Source organism: Rhinichthys klamathensis, unplaced genomic scaffold, assembly GCF_029890125.1.
Source record: "Rhinichthys klamathensis goyatoka isolate OS25496 unplaced genomic scaffold, OSU_Roscu_1.1 h1tg000056l_1, whole genome shotgun sequence".
Lineage (NCBI taxonomy): Eukaryota > Metazoa > Chordata > Actinopteri > Cypriniformes > Leuciscidae > Rhinichthys > Rhinichthys klamathensis.
In genome coordinates this window covers 2,092,689-2,111,949 of record NW_026606601.1, presented here as the reverse complement: position 1 = coordinate 2,111,949, position 19,261 = coordinate 2,092,689, and the positions used below count along the sequence as shown (strand labels likewise).

Here is a 19,261-nt window from a genome sequence, read left to right as displayed (position 1 = left end):
AAATGAAAATGTACTCACCCCCAACGTCATCCAAGATGTTCATGTCTTTCTTTCTTCAGTCAAAAAGAAATTAAGGTTTCTGAAATTAGGGTTTTTGAGGAAAACATTCCAGGATTTTTCTCCATATAGTGGACTTCAATGGGGTACAACGGTTTGATAAGACCCTTACTCCTCGTCTGGAATAATGTCGAGTCTTTGAAGCTGCATTGAAACTGCAATTTGGACCTTTAAACCGTTGTACCCCATTGAAGTCCAATTTCTTTTCGACTTAAGAAATAAAGACATGAACATTGTTACGTCCTGGACGTAGGCATTTGTGTTTCACAATGTGTAAGTGTTATTTATTTGATGTATTGTTTGTGTGTTCTGCGTTGTAGTTTATCTTGTATGTTCTGTCCAATTTCCTGTGCTCCTCCCTGTCCTAATCTAGGTAATGGGACTTACCAGCTGCTACTCATCAGTGGCAAGAGGATCCAGTATTTAAGCAGAGCCGGAGAGAGAGACAAGGAGAGATTTCTTCTCCCAAGAGCCTGAGACTGATGTGGTTGTTACCAGTCCCAGAGTGTTGCTCTTGTTGGTGTGTTTTAAGCTTATGTGTGTTATGGCTGTAGTGGCAGCTTGATGTGTTAAGCTTAAAACAAGATCAGACTTAAATGTCTTGTGGCTGTAGTGTACAGTTTTGAGTTGTTTGCCCGCTGTTGAGTGTTGGAGCAGTAGGGAGTTGGGTGCCCTTTTCTTTTATTCTTATTTTCTCCTGTTTTTGCTAGTTAGGAAGTTAGGTAAGAGTTCTGTTGTTTATTTTGTATTTATTGTTGTAGGTTAATTAGATTTCCTTCAAACAGGTAGTGGTCTTTTGTTTGTTGTTTTGGCTTAACCCGCTCCTGAAGAGCATGCTTTATTTCCCTTTTCTTTTTCTGGAGTTGTTTGTTTAGTTTTCCTTTTTCCACTGTATCAATGTTATCACTTATTTATTGTAAATAAATGTATAATACATCTTACTTTGTGTATTGTGTACTGGGACTCAGATAAGTTAACTTCTCTTTGTTGCCGTTAACTTTTGCTTTAAAACGTTACTTCCCTTTTGCCCCTAGAAAACTAATTGGGAACGTAACAACATCTTGAATGGTGAGAAAATTAGGAAATTTTAATTTAGAAGTGAACTCATCCTTAAATGAGCCGGTTCTTTTTAGAGAATAGTTAAAAACAGTCGAGTTACCAGTTTGAATCAGTCTGAAACCGTACCATGTGTAGGCTTCTGGTTGTTGAAAATTTTGCCACATAAATCCACTGTGGTTGTTTTGTGAGAACAAAGACAAAACATGGAAGGAAATGCAGAGGAGTTGTGAAGAGAGGATTTATCCTCGGCTTGGTTTCTGTATTTCCTCTCATGTGTGGCGTTTATCGCACAGCAATATTGCTCTGCAACTCTTATTTCCCACCGCCACCTGATTAACGCGACACCTGCTCGCTATTTCCTCTCCCTTTATAAGCAGCCCTTTCGTGTTTTGTCTGTGTCGGACCGTTCTCATTTATCATGGTGTTTGTTCCTGTTATGCTCTTGTTTCCTTGTTTTCCAGTTAGAAATACCCATCTTTATTTCCCGTGCTCCAAGCCATCCTTCGGTCACTCTGCCTTCATCTCTGCTGTCATCTATTTACCCCATTGCAGTTACTGCTGTGCCTGCCAAGCTTCATCATCATCATCTTCATCAAGACATTTGGATTACCTTTTCTGTTTACTGTCTATAATGATTCCTGGTTTCATTATTAAACTTGATTTATTTCATTTCATCTGGGTTCACTATCTACCATATAACAGGTAGTGATGGGAAACCGAGGCTTTCCTCAAATTGTGCCGAAAAACGGTTCATTACTCGAAGCTATTAACACAATGCGCATTAGCGACATCTGGTGGTCAGAATTGTTTTCTCCATATAACAAATTATCGCGGAGCAGAGGATATACGTTGTGTAAAAGCACGTGACCAAACAAAGCTTCAGAAGTCCATGACATATAAGAGTGGGATCAATCTGGGATCAATACAATACAAGAGTGGAATCAATCTGGGATCAATACAGTTCTATCTAATCTAATCTCATCTCATCTAAATGAATTTGTGTCAATCACAACTCATGTCGTGTGTAGTTTTTTTTTACTTGATTGATTGATTGATTCTTCCCTCATGCTAAAAACTAAACATAGCACATACATTTATACATTTTAATGATTGGTTGTTTGTTGCTAATGCCAAGGTCTTGGGGATTTCCATGAGATTTCAATGCAATGCTTTAAATTACAAAACAACTAGAGGACATTTACCTCCCAGATGACTTCTTGGTATAGGAAACATGTTTTACCACAGGAGCTTCCTCACAAAAAATTTGCCCAAAACTGAATAAAACTTGCTATCACACTGATGAATGATGCAGTTAAACACTAGCATCTCAAACTCACAACATCTAATTCACCCCTCACATTTCAGAGGTTCATTACATGCTGTAGATTTAATGGCATTCTTAACTAAGATACCCGTAAAAGCATTTTCCTTCGGCCGTGTTCCTAAATCGTAAGAAAATGAGCCAGAAAAAATCAATAGGTAAAGTAATTTCACTTCACTAGTGACTTCCAATCAAACACCAGCCCAAACAAAAACACTCAAGCACACTCCCCCCCCGATGCACAAGCCACGATATCACTTTTCTCCTGAATAAAACATGCGTCCCATTTAGATTCAGTTGGCTTCATCTTCAGAGAGAGAGAGAGATCTGGCCTGATGGGACGTAGAAAAGAAGCAACGTCTAGAAATAGTGTTGGCACAAAGAATCGAATTATTCATGGATAATTATGTCAATTATACAACTCTGAAATCCTGCTTCCTCTTTAGCTTAATAGCTTGCGACGAAGATGTCTGGTTGCAACCGAAATTCTCCACTTGAGAAAGTAAGTTCACAATCATAAACCAGCAACCAGCAGCTCAGCACCTGCCATGATGGTACTCCTCTCAATATGCTAATTAAGGAGACAAAAAGTTGAAGATTTGACAAGTAGAAGATGTGGAGAACACTTCTCGGTCACATAAGCTGGAGCATATATAGAAGAGATGTCATTAATGCGAGCACACACATCCTGGCTGCACTTCAGACGTTTCCCTCTCTAAACTTTAGTGAAGAGAAAAGCAACTTTGATATCGGCTCAGAGGAGGAGCCATGTTTATATCGGATGAGTGGGCTACCGTAATTTTCCTCGCCGGATCGATAATATTAATCAAAAAAAGGAACCAGGCTATGTTTGGACATCCAGAAACCCGATAAGCACGACTGCACCTGTGTTTCCACACACAGATCCCCGGCTCGGCGCTTGTCGCTTTCCTTTATCCACCCGGAAGGTTTTCTGTGTGTGACACATATTGACGTTTTCCATGCATACTGTCACCATGATAGATTTTCAGTCCTTTGCCATAACTCCCCGCAGTCCTGAACCTCACTGTTTCCATCATTCTGTCTCTCTTTTTTAACCTTCTTTCTTTCTCATACACACACAAATTGATCCAACACGTGCAGGAGAACCAAACATCTACGGTAGTCAATCAATGCATCCTATCGGTGAATAACAAAGTCTAGCAAGTACGACTATTCCGACTCGGCATGAATAATTAAAGATGGCTACTCTTATGGACACAAGCTCTATATTTTCTTATTCACACTAGAATCGGCCTCTGGGCACAGCATGATTTTCATACACCATAATCATCAAACCAAATGCACTGCAGGCTCCAGAACAAATATCCTTTTTGATGTAAATCCTTAATTAGAAGACACTATACAATTCTGGCCTCCAGCTAGCCGTATCATAGCCTATATTTCAAAAAATGTACTTAAGATTTTTTTTATGGTGCTTTCATTAAGGCACAACATAATCAATGAACAGGGACAGTAAAGTCTATTAGGCCCAGCACGTCTATATAAAAATTAAAGATGTTTATTAAAAGGCCGCTCTGTGAAGAGAAACATTACCATAACATAAGGATGTAACCACATGGTTGAAGGGCCCAAATGTAATTATAGAATTGAAAATAAAAAGATAAAATAAAAAGTTGATAATTATATTATTTATATAGGCTATATATATTTATATATTTACTCATATAGGCTACATATGCCTATATACTGCCTATATTTTCTCATAGGCTATATGCCTATATATATATATAGCCTATGAGAAAATATATAATTATATAACTCTTAATTAACTCTTAAATTCTATCCCCCTATACCCTGCCCATCACAGAAAACTTTATGCATTTTCAAAAAACATCACCTAGTATGATTATAGCTGTTTTCCTCATGGGAACCAAAAAATGTTCCCATAAGGACAAGGGTTTCGGATATTGCCATCTTTGTGACGACATTTTGTCCCCATAATGTAGGGTTTACCAGGCCACACACACACACACACACACACACACACCTATTATCCGAATAGTGCGGATGACAATGTTCGCGGAGGTTACAGCCGAGCCCGTGACGTCATGCATTGTTGAAGATTATTTCTGAGGGAACTAACTAGTCAAATCCACCCTCTTCAATTGCTCTCTTTGAGAACTTTCTGAATGCCTCTTATTGTTCTTTGTCATTTCCTTCTCTCCTTTCATTTGAAAAGATTCCACAGAGGAGGAGATGCTCGCAGGGAAAAGACGAATTGCTGCAGCCCTCGAGAGCACAGAAATTAGCGCCGCTGAATGTAAATTACTGCCATTGTAAATGATGACAGAGGCGAGGCGACACCCAGAAAATATTTTTCTACTGTTCTCACTTCTGCTATTGAGCAACAGTAATAGAATCAGAGGTATTGTTTTATTCGTGATTAGAAGCAGTTTTAGACGGTAAAACGGAGAATCTGTTCAGTGATATTGAGAAGTTGTTTATTCAATCCAATCCACCCAATAGTAGCCTACCCAGAACTCTTATTGTGTTGCTTCTCTTTTCTCCAAATCTTTTGAACAATTAATCCATGTTGCACCTCAGCTTTAATTCTAAAGGGAAACTAGAGGAAGAGACAGAGTACTTAAAATGAGGACTCCGACTGAAAGTCTCTTTTCAAACGAAATGCAACTTTTATTGAAGACTCATCTATAAGTTTCAGCTCTTGTGTAACAGCGCCACCTGTTGACATTTTCCTAAAGAACATTGTATATTACATACATCACCTTCAAAGAATAATTCACATAAAGGTGACAAATTAGTCATTATCCATGTTGGGTAAGTTCCTCTAAAAAATTTGATTAGTGTGCTAATTACTCTCTCTAAAATGTATTGCATTAATTCCATATCAACCTCGACCCGATGAACAATAAAAGGATAGACATGAAACTGCTCTTAATTCTTTCAAATAAATAATATAAAATTGCATAAATTATTCTTGAACTGACCTAAGGGAGGTTACATTAAAACATACATTTTAACATTTGACGTTTAAATTTGATGTTAAATCCTAAAATGTTTTTAAATGGAATAGTTCAGTAATCTAGACAGTATTTAATTAAATTACATCAGGCGTAACTAATTAAATTCCAGAAAAAATAAGAGTAATCCCCACTTTACTTTTCAACTTTTTCTAATTAATTACTGACTAAAGCATTACACCCAACACTGGTCATCATTTAGCCCTTGTCATTCCAAATCTAAACTCATTCTCATTTGATTATCTTTGTAATTCTGTATTGAATAATGTTTTGGTCCCTCTTTCGATGCAGTTCAGATTGCATTGCATTTTATTGGACTGCAAGATACCAATATTTTATGGATCGTTAAATGTAAATGCATCTGAAGGCTGATTAAATACATATATCTTGTATAACAGAGATTAAAAACTCCATTACAAAAAAAAATATGAAATCAGAAATAGTGCATACTTTATTAATATATTTCGTACAGAACATAGTGAAATTTATTTAAAAGCTGCCAACAAGCATATTAATACATATTTTGCCAAAATGCGTCATTCTGTGAATGCATAAACTAGTTTTGCTATGGGTCTAAATATTACTTTAAATTAAAATGAAATGTCTGACTGTAATAAAAGGAAAAAATGTAACAAATAAAATCAGCACATACTGTAGCTAAATGCACAATCAAACACACAAAATATAATGTATAGAGTAGAAATGGAGTGAGTTTTTTTTTAAATGTCTTTCATACTTAAAAATAGATGATGAAATCAACCGTTACAAGGACAGTCAAATCATGTTTAAGTTCAGTCGATTCTGTCAATGTAAGTTCATTATATTTGAAGATTATAAAAGGCATTTTTTTCTCCAGAAAAATAAGGCAGGCGTGTCATAAAACTAAACTTATAAAACGAAATGAAAGACAAGGATGTTATGATGCGCGACAGTCAACAGTTCGTAAACCTCTTAGAAGAAATATAAGTGGTGTCATTTATTGCATATTTCGAGAACACAGCAAGGGCTTTAATAAAGCAAGATCATTTAAGTTGAGAAGGAGATTACACAGCCCGAGCGCTTTGTTCAGTCGAGCGAAGAGTTTGGTTTAGAGGTTGTCGTGTTCCTCCAGACTCATTACATCATGCATTAACTTTTGATCCCGTCTGACAGAAATATGTGAGGCTTGAGCATACATTAAATATCAAATACAACTCTTAGATCAATAGGGTCAGACACAGGAAGGGTTTCAGCCTTGAGAAAAAGTTCTGTGGCATTGCATACGAGGCAACAAATGTCAAAAACATGCTCTGAACAGTGGGACTACAACTTGCATTATCTTCATAAACATGCGAGTACATATATATATATCAATAAACATTATAAAAGTATTTGGTTTTGGTTGCATTGTGTTAAGACACAAGAACAATCTGTTGGAACGAGACCAAAGAAAATCTGCTGGCTACTTTCAATCATGGAAAAACTTTTAAGAACGATAAAAGTAAGACACAAGTGAAAACTAATCCGAAATGAAATGCGGTCCAGATTTAGTTTGGTCTCCATTCATTCTTAAAGCACCAAAGATGGCGAGGAGATCTACTTGCGGCCCAAGGTCTCTGCAAGCTTCTTGAGCCTCTTCTTCAGCTCCAGAGGAAACTTCTCGTAACATTTCTTACACACTGGCTTCATGTCAAACTCCACAAACTTGTTCCTAAAAACACAAATCTTGTTTTTAGGAATGTGCTTTTGAACACGTTTAGACCAGACACATACGTTATGAAAGTATGCAACCCATTTCATTTACTTACTCTCTCTACTGCTCTTTATGTGTTTTTTGTTGTTAACTAAAACTATTAAAAATAATCATTCAAAATATTAAACCATATGATAGAATATAAACAATACTATTATACAGTACGATAATAAATAACATTGTTATGACTGTTATATACATGATATGCTGTTTCAGCGGTTGCATAAATTCATCTGTATTATATGTGCGGATTTTTAGTAAAAACTTTGAGGGCAATGAATGACCAGAAAATGGGGGGAAAAAAAACATCAATATGATGATGAATATCAAAAATATGATAATGTTGAATTGACAAATGAACAATGGAAAACAGGGATGCACCGGTATTCAAATTCTGGTTGACACGGATAATTATTTTGATGTTATGGCTGATAACCACTAAATATGAAAATGTATTAAAAATCTAATAAATTAAAAAATAAAACATTAATAAAACAATAAAATCATTGATGTTAGGCATCACATTTTAGAATGAAACATACAGAATGAAAAATGTATATAAATTTTGAAGTTTGCTGAAGATTACATTTCAGTGTTATTAAGTATTATTTAAATGAGCAGCAGTATATGACAGTATAGGTACATTTTCCATCAGAATTAGGGTGAAAAATTAAAAATATGCATGCACAATTAAATATCCAATACTGACAGATGCTCTTAAGAAAAATAGTATCAGCCAATGACTGACATGTCCATCCCTACCGGATCCCTACAGTCCATCCCTACTAACCAATGATAAAGAACGAGTGAAGAGATGAGCATGAAGAAGGAAAAAGAGAGAAAAGGGTTACAGACAGACGGCGATGGCTTTCTTTCGGCGTTCGCGAGAGTCGCGTTCACGTTTCGCCAAGCGCCGTTTCAGCTCTTCCGGCAGGCGTTCGTAACAGTGTTTACACACTGGCTTCAGGTCCACCTCCACAAATCTGTCCCTGCAGGGCCACCGTCAGGGACAATGAAGGGCGAAAGAGGAGAAACAAGCGAAAAGGAGGGGAAATTGGATGGAAAATTGGGTTTGAAGTGGGAGAGAGGAACAGAAATGGAATGTGGGAGCATTTTGAGAGCGGAGGAGAGAATTGAAGGGGACAGAAGTAGAGAACACAAGAGTTAGCAGGACAGAAAGGTTAGATATGATCCAAAGAACTTCACAGCACCCGGGAGACCCAATTTAAAGACACTTCTGAACAAATTCATACAGGGCTAGCGAAAAGCCACAAACAGAAAAAGGAAAGTGGGGTAGATTGTGATAAAGGATGAGTATGTGTGTGTAAAACTTACTTGAGAGTGAGCTTGGTGTTACAGGTCGAGCACGAGAAGCAATTCACACACCAAGCCTTATTCAGAGCCGACACCACTGAGAGAAAACACAAAAGCATCTTAACAACTCACAACAGCAGTACCCGTAGCCACAACAGCTGTACTCCAAAGCATTATTAGTTTTTGCTATTATATAAATACTGAAGCTTTAAAGGTTGAGAACTAAAATATCAATATCATGTTCAAGTAAACAGCAATTACCGTCTCCTTCGATCACACGGTTGCAATGGTAACAAACATCACCAAAGAGCTGCACAACAGACATAACAGACACTCGCATTAAAAGCTAAAAGTTTCATTATCCATAATGTTTATAAATAAAAGATTATTTGGGGGGGGGATGAAAAGAGGCCTTGAAAGAGGAGTCAGGCCTGCGTTACCTGGTTGTAGTGAGTCTCGCAGTAAGCAAGACCTTTTCTCTCGTAATGACGGTGTCCCAGGAAAGGTTTCTCGCATTTGGCACAGACAAAATGCTGCAAACATACACAAATATACAAGCTGTCATTATGAAGTTCAAATATAAACTACCATTCAAAAGTTTGGGGTAAGGTAAATGTTTTTGAAAGAAGTCTTCTGCTCACCAATGCTGATTTTATTTAATAAAATATACATATAAATATAAGTCGTATAAAATATAAAACAGTGATACTGTAAAATATTTGTTGTAATAAATTTGAAAGCTGAATTTTCAGCATCATTACTACAGTCTTCAGTTTCACATGATCCTTCAGAAATCCTTTTTGAAACATTTGTAACATCATAGATGTCATTTTTGATCAATTTAGCACATCCTTGCTGAATAAAAGTATTAATATCTTCTCTTTTTTTTTTTTAAATCGTACTGACCCCTAACTGTTGAACAGCAGTGTATGATAAAGGAAGAGATCTAATGTGACAAATTCAGTGTCAGAAGCAAATCATCCAATCGAATCAGACAGAGGACACCTCATGCACACGCACATTGAAAAAAAAGATTGGTATAATATTGTCTTAATTGGTCAAAATTAAATAGATATTATTCAATTCAGTATAGGGTTGTCACAATTGCTAACATTTCAGGAGTCAAAAATAATATGCTAATCGCTTTTTTAAACACACTCCTTTAAATAAACAATTAAGAAAAATTAAAAAATATTCAAATTAAATATGACAACAACATGAAGCCTACATTTTCTCTATTTTTTCAAGCAATTATTCAAGTAAACAGTCAGTAATAAACAAATCACAAGCAATAGAACAAATAAAACAAACAGAACAAAGAAATAGAACAAATTAAATAAAAGCAGCTTGAAGCTTATTACAGTGTTGAAGTATTTCCAGAAACTGAAATATCACTAATAAAACTAATTTTACTACATGATTATTATATAAAATACATTAATATCGATCTGATGCATTTTGCAGTTTGACTGTGTGCTTCTCCTTTTCTACTGTATAATTGTTTGATTTATATTACATATATCATATGTGGCAGGCAAGAAAGCCCGACATGGACACCCGATATCCCATGCCCAGATCCGCTTACATACATTTAAAGGGATACTCCACTTTTTTTGGAAATAGGCTCATTTTACAACTCCCCCAGAGTTAAACTGTTGAGTTTTACCGTTTTTTAATCCATTCAGCCGATCTCCGGTTCTGGCGGTACCACTTTTAGCATAGCTTAGCATACATCATTGAAGTGGACAAGACCATTAGCATTTCTCAAAAAAAAAAATGACCAAAGAGTTTCGATATTTTTCCTATTTAAAACTTGACTCTTCTGTAGTTACACCGTGCACTAAGACCGACGGAAAATGTAAAGTTGCGATTTTCTAGGCTGATATGGCTAGGAACTATACTCTCATTCCTGTGTAATAATCAAGAAACTTTACTGCCGTGCCATGAGTGCAGCAGGCGCAGGCACTTAGTCACTTTTTTTTTTAAATGCTAATGGACTTGTCCACTTCAATGATGTATGCTAAGCTATGCTAAAAGTGGTACCGCCAGAACCGGAGATCGGCTGAATGGATTCAAAAACGGTAAAACTAAACAGTTCAACTCTGGGGGAGTTGTAAAATAAGCCTATTTCCAAAAAAAGTGGAGTATCCCTTTAAGACATTACTTATGATGTTTGCATTGATACCCTGCCAAGGCTGGCATTTCGACCCGAAACAGTTTTTCGTTTTATTTTGTTTATTAACTAGCATCCCGGATTAAAAACATATTCAGCTATATACATGAATTGTACTAGAAATTAGTCACTGTGTTGAACACTTTATTTGCTTAAAATAAAAAAAGAAAGCACACAAACCTCGACGTGCCACTGTTTGCCCATGGCATTGACCACACGGCCCTCGATTGGACGCCTGCATGCTCCGCAGATCGGCACACCCATCTTATCATGGCAGGGGAGGCAGTAGAGTTCACCTTTCAGCTCGCGAGCATCCGCAGTCAGCTCCTTACTGTAAAACATACAACCTCCAGATCACATCACTCTCAGTAAATGGACACAGCAGAGGAATCACTTGGTGCCGTACTGACCCGCAGTTGCTGCAGTTGAAGTGATCGGGATGGTAGGGGTCATTTTTGAAAATGAGGGGCTGTTCCTCAATGATGGCGTGACACTTCTGACAGATGTACTTCCCGAGGCCCCGAGCTTTCTCGCGGTTATGACACGGACGGCAGAGATGGCTGGAAAACACAGACATGCACATCAGCCAATCAGAACACACGGATGGCAACTTTCTGTTTATTTCTATTTACATGTATCAATTTGGCCCCATACACAATCAGCTAAAGAACATCTCAAAGGGATGATTATGGCTGATAGGACTAAAAAATCGTGTATTAAAGAAACAGAACTGCTCATGAGAATAAAGATATTTCATTAAAGGAGTAGTTCACTTCTAAATAAATTCTGTAATCATTTACTCACCCTCAAGTTGTTTCAAACCTGTATGAATTTCTTTCTTCTGCTGAACACAAAAGAAGATATTTTGCAGAATGTCGGTAACAGTTGATGGACCACATTGACTTCCATAAAAAAAAATGTCAACTGTCTGGTTACCGACATTCTTCAAAATATCTTCGTTTGTGTTGAGCAGAAGAAAGAAATCCATACAGGTTTGAAACAACTTGAGGGTGAGTAAATGATGACCGAATTTATTTTGAAGTGAACTACTCCTTTAATGAAACCATAATTTCATCAGTGGGCTGATACTAGACCAGCTTTCACATCAAACCTAACGTATGGAGCCTGTCAATCACATGCTCACGGTCACCCTTCATTGGCTATAAACTCACCGGCCGGCGTTCTTGACGAATCCAACATCGGCGAGCACGGCTTGGCAGATATCACAGCAGAAACAGTCAGGGTGCCAGCTGTTATTCATGGCCTTAATCACACGCCCAATTATAAACTCTCCTGTGGGAATATGAGGGACACAATTCACAATTAGCACAGTCAATAACATCACCTGTTCGTGTGTTTATGCATGTGCATCTCTTACCACACTGGTGACAACAGGGAGCAAACAACATCTGGAAATCATGCTCACAGTATTTCCTTCCCTCAAACTATGGACAAAAGAGAGAGAAAATTAAACATAACATCGGCTCCGGTGGGAATATGTCTCAAAGTCAATCAATTGCAAATTTTTAATTCTACTTGTAGAAAAAACATACTGTAACTTCAAGATCTCAACACTTCACCCAGTCCAAAATATTATTTACTGAATTTAAATGTAATTTTAAGGATCAGAGAAAGGGTGGAAACAAGTTTTTAGAATAATTTATAGCCTATATATATATAATTTTTTATAGGGCTGTCAAATGATTAATTGTGATTAATCACATCCAAAATAAAAGTTTTTTTTACATAATATATGTGGGTGCATTGTGTATAATTATTATATATATATAAATACACACACATGCTTGAATATATTTAAGAAATATTTTCATGTATATACTGTATATAGATTTATATATAATTTATATTATATATAAATATAAATATTTTATATATAAATTATATTTTTTTCTTAAATATACATGCATGTGTGTGTATTTACAGTATATATATACAAAATAATTATACACAGTGCACCCACATATATTATGTAAAAAAAACTTTTATTTTGGATGTGATTAATCGTGATTAATCATTTGACAGCCCTAATTTTTTATAATAAATATTATATCTGTTTGTTTCCACAAAACAACATTATACAACAAATCTAACATTATAATTGGACCTAAGGGACTTTCTATAATTGAATAAAAAACAAAAGAAATGTAGAATATCACCGCTTTAACCAGTAGCTTCAAGATGAAATGCTACATGACAGGTTTAATGCAAGTAAGTACCTCGTAAAAGAGTCCTTCAGGAAACTGCTGGAAACACTGGGCGCAGACGAAGCACTGTTCGTGATACAGCTCGCCATTGCTGTTGACAATTTTCTCCGCCGGGGCAAAGCCGCTTTTACACCGTTCGCACGAGGCGTTTGCCAGGGCATTGGCCATGTTGCTGTCAGAAACAGATCAACGTCAGGAGAAACAGTCAGCAGCTTCTATGAACAGCTTTGATTTATCTATGGTACCAAACAAAATGTATATGCAAGGATCACACTACTACAAAATGTTTGGGGTCACTTAGATCTTTTTTTTTTTTTTAAGAAATGTCTACTTTTATTCAGCAAGAATGCATTAAATTGATCAAAGTGACAGTATAGACGTTTATAATGTTACAAAAGATTTCTAATCTGAATCATGAAAAAAAAAATGAAAAAAAAAATTCACAGAAACGCAGAAACTTTTTTTCAACGTAATAATAAGAAATGTTTCTTGAGCAGCAAATCAGAATATTAGAATGATTTCTGCAGGATCATGTGACACTGAAGACTGGAGTAATAATGCTGAGAATTCAGCTTTGCATCACAGGAATAAATTACATTTTAAAATATATTCAAATATAAAAGTGTCATTAAATTGTACAAATATTTCACTATATTACTGTTTATGATCAAATAAATGCAGCCTTAGTGAGCACAAGAAACTTTCAAAAACATTTATTAAAATGTTACCGACCCTAAACGTTTAAATGGAATTGTATATTACTTTATTCATTCACTGATATATTGGCCAGGTAAATTAGCTGATAAATGCTGGCATTAAATGTCCTCAATTTTGCAGGTGTCTTTAATATGATTAAATTGCGTTACATCTGTATCAGTATCATATAGTCATTTGCTATCCTGCTCTCGAGAGTGATTCAAGATGATGTTTCTCTAAACAGAAAGCCCATGAAGTAGCCTGTCTGGCACTTTGCAAGATATTAAGTTACACCATTTAGGAGCGACTGGGTAAGACTTCGACCAATGTTTACATCACACAAACAGAATTAGCCTGCCGTGGCCTGTGTTCACACTGCCAGACAAGATCCCAAATGACTCAGTGATTCCCTGCACCAGACATTTCTCCTCTGACATCACAGGTCATGTGGCTATTAGACGATGGATTGTCTTTACAACTTCCCCTCACTCCCTTCATGGCGTTAAAGCAGACTTACTATTCCAAAGACACATTCCCTTATATGGTGATTTGAAAAGAAAAGATCTGCTTGTGTACCAACACACTGTAGATGTATAAATAGATCATGTGTGTGTTTAAGAGATGGAGACCGTTTAATGTCAAGTCTTATCATATGAAGAGCTCACAGAACAACAGTGGAGGTCTCACACTACTGTGTGAGGAAGCTGGAGCGGTGCCATCTGTGTCTGTCTATGTGTGTGTGTGTGTGTGTGTGTGTGTACTTATGTATGGCCATTAGTGTTTTCTTGAAGTATGACGACACATTCCCAGCTTATCCAACATGCATTTAGGAAGAATATAGTGTGTGTGGCATAATATTATTACAATTTAAAATAACTCGACCCAGTCTTCAGTGTCACATGATCCTTCTAATCATTCTAATATGCTGAATTTTCTGTTTAAGAAACATTTCTTATTATTATCAAGGTTGAAAACAGTTGTGCTGCTCAATATATTTGTGTAAACTGTTATAAATGTTTTTGATGAATAGAAAGTTGAAAAGAACAGCATTTATTTGAAATATATAGATCTTTTGCAACATTACAAATGTCTTTCAATTTAATGTGTAAATAATTCCATCCCTTAACACTGTTAAGACATGATAATTGTCAGTTTTTAAGGCGCTCAGGAACATCTCAGGAAGCAGATTATATCCATGTTTTCCCAAAAGACCTGATAAGTCTGTGGGGGCATCCAGATCAGGAATGTTTGGGAATTTGGTCTCCAGAAAAGCAAAAAGTCACAAGCACAGACTACACAAAACATCTGAGAAAGCATTTGAAGGATAAGGAGCACATAACAGCGTTCCAGAAATACTATGCATTTTATTAAATAAATAAATAATAAATAAAATTCATGTTATTTGTTAACTTGTATTTATATAAGTAGGCTATAATATAGACAGTTAACTGCAGTATGGCAGGGCTTGTCTAAACATTTGTGGTGTGTTTAATGTCTTTCCAGCTCTCTGCGTGTGTGTGTGTGTGTGCGTGTGTGTGTGTCTAACGTTACCCCAGAAAAACTCAACTAGGGAGGCTAATTAGCTTAGCATCCGCCCTTATCCAGCAACCCATGCCATTTTAGTTATTCTCTCTATATAAAACAAAAATTTAACACTTATGGTTTAACGGTAATTAAAGAGATAGGGTGGAAAAAAGAAAGAAGAAAAGTAATAAAGTAAACAATAAAACTAGATATCAGCTGCATCTCTGGCTAGAGAGGAAGATTTATCTATAAACTATTTAATAAAAATCTATTTCAAACATCGTACCTGCCCGTCATCTCTGCCACCCCCAGCATCCCCTACAGCACGACTTATCCTGAGAGACGATTCAGATTTTATTCGACAGCATAAACCGCCCCTCAGATCTGTTGCTTTTCCACTTTTTTCCCTTCACTCTAAGATAAAGATGTTTTCCTGAAAAACAGACTATCCACTCAGCTCGCTTTTCCGGGTTAGATCACGTGCTGCTCGGCTAGATTTCTGATTGGTTATATGAATCAGTTACTCTGCAAATGCGGGGGGGGGGGGGGCAATAACATAACATAATAGTCTTTCTTCAAATAATCAATATCAGAAATAATCAAGCTGTGATAAATACATTCGATTTTACATAACGGACACTCCGAAATAGTTCTTTTGTGAAGTTGCAACACAATTTTTTTTTTTAAAGTCCTCTATAAAATGCACATATATTTGATATATATTCATTTAAAATTAGTTCATTAATATAAATGTTATTTAAAAATCTAATAATTATTTGAAAATAATATGTAAGAGCCTATGGTAAGAGCTCAGCATTGAGGGATTTCAGTTTTGCGCCCTCTTGTGGTGGTTTTGCGCTGTTGCTAAAAAGTAGTGAAGGCGCTGGAAGAGAGTGGGCAGGCTAGATTACAGGATGAGCTACACACTTCTCTGACGTCAGCACTGTTTAGCGCTTTCTATCAAACAGAGACTTATATGGCAATTGATGCGGGAGGGACAGACATAAAATCCATTAATTCAAAGTAAGAATCCTCAGCCTACGGTTCAGTAATCTACTCCTGTCTTAATTGAATAGGAAATACAGTTATATTAATACACAGAGATCTATAGCGTTCAACATGAATTGTAAAAAGTTACGTTTTGAAAATGTATAATGCCACATATCCACCACACGAGGGCACTGTTGCAAAAATGAAGACAAACATAACGTGGACACAGTTAATGTGAGGAAATACACAACATGTGGTTACTCTGCAAGTATTCTGCTGTGAACTATAGGTGAGCTGAAACCGCCATAAATCATTAAGATTTAGTCACAAAGATGGTTGAAAGTAATCAGAAATTATAATATAATCTATCTATCTATCTATCTATCTATCTATCTATCTATCTATCTATCTTTCTATCTCTATCTATCTATCTATCTATCTATCTATCTATCTATCTATCTATCTATCTATCTATAATAATAATAAACTTTATTGTATATAGCGCCTTTAAAAGTAGCATCTTAAAGTGCTTCACAAGAATAAGATCCAATAAAACATACAATTATACAAACAATACATTAATGAAAGTGAAATACAGACAAAGAAAAAATACCAAATAAAAGCATAATATCAAAAGTTCAACAAGTAAATAGACAACTATAATAGGCTACTTTCAAAATAATCAGAAAAAGGTAACCTACCCTAAACAAATAAGCTTTAAGGGACAATTTAAAAACACTAAGGTATGCTTGCCTAATCTCAGCAGGAAGAAAATCCCAAAGTTTTGGAGCAATTGATGAAAAAGCCCTATCACCCATAGATTTTAAGAGATAAGCAGAACATTTAAAAGGCCAGCCACCGAGGAGCGGAGATCATGCACTGGTGTGCAAGCGGTTAAAAGCTCAGAGAGATAGGCCTAATGAGGTGCCAATCCACGCAAAGCCCAAAAAAATGTAAGCATGAGAATTTTAAAATCAGCACGGAATCTGACAGGGAGCCAGTGTAAAGACTCCAAGACAGGAGTGGCGTGATCCCTTGTCCTGTTTCCAGACAGGGTTCGAGCGGCTGAATTTGGAACCAACTGTAATTTATTTAGGGTAGCTTTTGAAACCCCGGCCAGCAAAGCATTGCAATAATAAATGCGGGAAAATAAAAAGATATTAATAACCTTTTAGCCATCAGGAATGACAACATAGGACACAATCTGGCAATATTTTTAAGATGAAAAAATTATGTTTATATTATGTTAATTATGTTAATTAAATTTACAGACATCCATTTTTTAATCTCAGAAATACATTGAGAAAGTAAAGACACAGGCACATTAACATCAAGTTTTGAATGTATATAAACCTGGGTGTCATCTGCATAAAAGTGAAAGTTGAGACCAAGTGATCTTAAAAGTTGACCAAGAGGAAAGATGAAGATGCCAAAAAGCAAAGGACCCAAGATTGATCCCTGAGGAACACCAGACTTCACCACACTAATATCAGACCTGCAACCACCCATAGCGACAAACTGCTTCCGATCTGAAAAATAGGACCAGCTTAATGCAGTATCAGAAACACCAAAGACTAAACAAGTAAAATTGAGTGATCAACAGTGTCGAAAGCGGCACTGACATCAAGAAGAATCAAAATAGAAAGACAGCCAGAATCAGAAGCGATTAACAAGTCATTCGTGACTTTAACTAATGCTGTCTATCTATCTATCCATCCATCCATCCATCGTATTTTGAAAAAAGCCTTTGTCATGATTTGAAGGTGATATGTGCATTGTTAGCAGTTCACAAAAAGATTGGCATCATTTGCATCTTCAGCAACAGTCGGTCAAGGTGATAAACAGACACAGCCGTTGATTGGCTGCTTCAGAGAGAGAGCAGTGTTTAGTAATGTCCTGGATAAAGAGCAGCCGTGTCTAATCTTTCTGTGATGCTTTCTAAGCTATAATCTTGTAGACAGAAAAGCTGTTGATGGATTTTGTGTCTCTTTTAAACATTATAATTTCTTTGGCCTCTGGTTTTGCCCTTTAGTCTGAATTCACCCCTCCCCCCTGTTGTTGTCATGGATACCCATGGATGCACAAAGGTACATCTGAAGTTCTGTGTAAGAGAAATGCACGATTCCCTGATTAACATTCAGAGTTACATAAAGATGGTATAATAACCAGCAGGCCTGGCTGATCAAACATGAATCTATGATATATGAGATAAACAGATTCATAACACTGTTTATCTTCAGGTCATCACTGCTTTAGAAGAGTGTTGAGAGAGACAATCCTTCATGGAATTATAGATCAAAGTTAAGTGATAACATCTGTCTTGTCAGTGATGGATAAGCACAATGCATAAGTGCATGCACACAACTCACTTTTAGGATTTCTTTGGTATGTCAGTCTTTGTCGAGTTTGTCTTTCGCCTTCTGAGATTTTAATGAATTAAGCAACTGTATTCTGGCAAGTGCGCGGTAAGCTCCCGCAGATGAGTTTTACACATCACATGACAGTGAAAAGAATGCTTGTGGTACATAATATAGACAAGAGTCAAGATCTCTTCATGAGTGTTTTTCTAGTCAACTCTAGGTGTGTAAAATACTGTATGTGTTGACCTGACAATGACTTCAGTGAGATATATCAAGTAGCCTATTTGTAAGAATACCCAGTGTATTATATATTCATTTCATATTCAAAATATATATAATTAACAATACAAAACACGAATAAAAATACATAATTGGCATTTGAATGTAAAATCTGGTGTATTGTTTGTGTTAATATTCCATTATAGTGTAATTTGTCCCTCCAGTTTTTTTTCCAATTTGTGTGTTCAACATATTTTTGAAAACAATTACGAATCATACCAAAATATTCAAATACATTTTAACCAGATGAACTGAACATGATTCATTACATAATTTCATAAAGAATCATAATCAAGTCATTGTCAAAAGCAAATATTTACACCTCACGTCGCTAAGAACAGTGTATGAGCATAAGCAAAGATAGATAGATAGATAGATAGATAGATAGATAGATAGATAGATAGATAGATAGATAGATAGATAGATAGATAGATAGATAGATAGATAGATAGATAGATAGATAGATAGATTATAGATAGATAGATTATAGATAGATTATAGATAGATA

General features: G+C 36.1%; 1 protein-coding gene across 3 annotated transcripts; it reads right to left on the bottom strand.

The window, feature by feature from the left end:
• Window positions 1-6,693: 6,693 nt before the first annotated feature.
• Window positions 6,694-15,559, bottom strand: lims1 (LIM and senescent cell antigen-like domains 1). Of its 3 annotated transcripts, XM_056248646.1 has the most exons (11): window positions 15,411-15,559; window positions 12,917-13,076; window positions 12,058-12,124; window positions 11,852-11,972; window positions 11,090-11,239; window positions 10,860-11,010; window positions 8,947-9,039; window positions 8,768-8,816; window positions 8,528-8,603; window positions 8,048-8,181; window positions 7,061-7,150 (listed from the first exon to the last, which is right to left on the bottom strand). In XM_056248646.1, coding segments are annotated over exons 1-11 (1,032 nt in total). In that variant the 5' UTR covers window positions 15,440-15,559; the 3' UTR covers window positions 7,061-7,148. The 3 variants fall into 3 exon arrangements, with proteins under 3 accessions (XP_056104622.1, XP_056104621.1, XP_056104620.1); XM_056248647.1 differs by lacking the exon at window positions 8,048-8,181 and having other exon boundaries at window positions 6,694-7,150; XM_056248645.1 differs by lacking the exon at window positions 7,061-7,150 and having other exon boundaries at window positions 8,040-8,181.
• Between the last annotated feature and the right edge of the window lie 3,702 nt (window positions 15,560-19,261).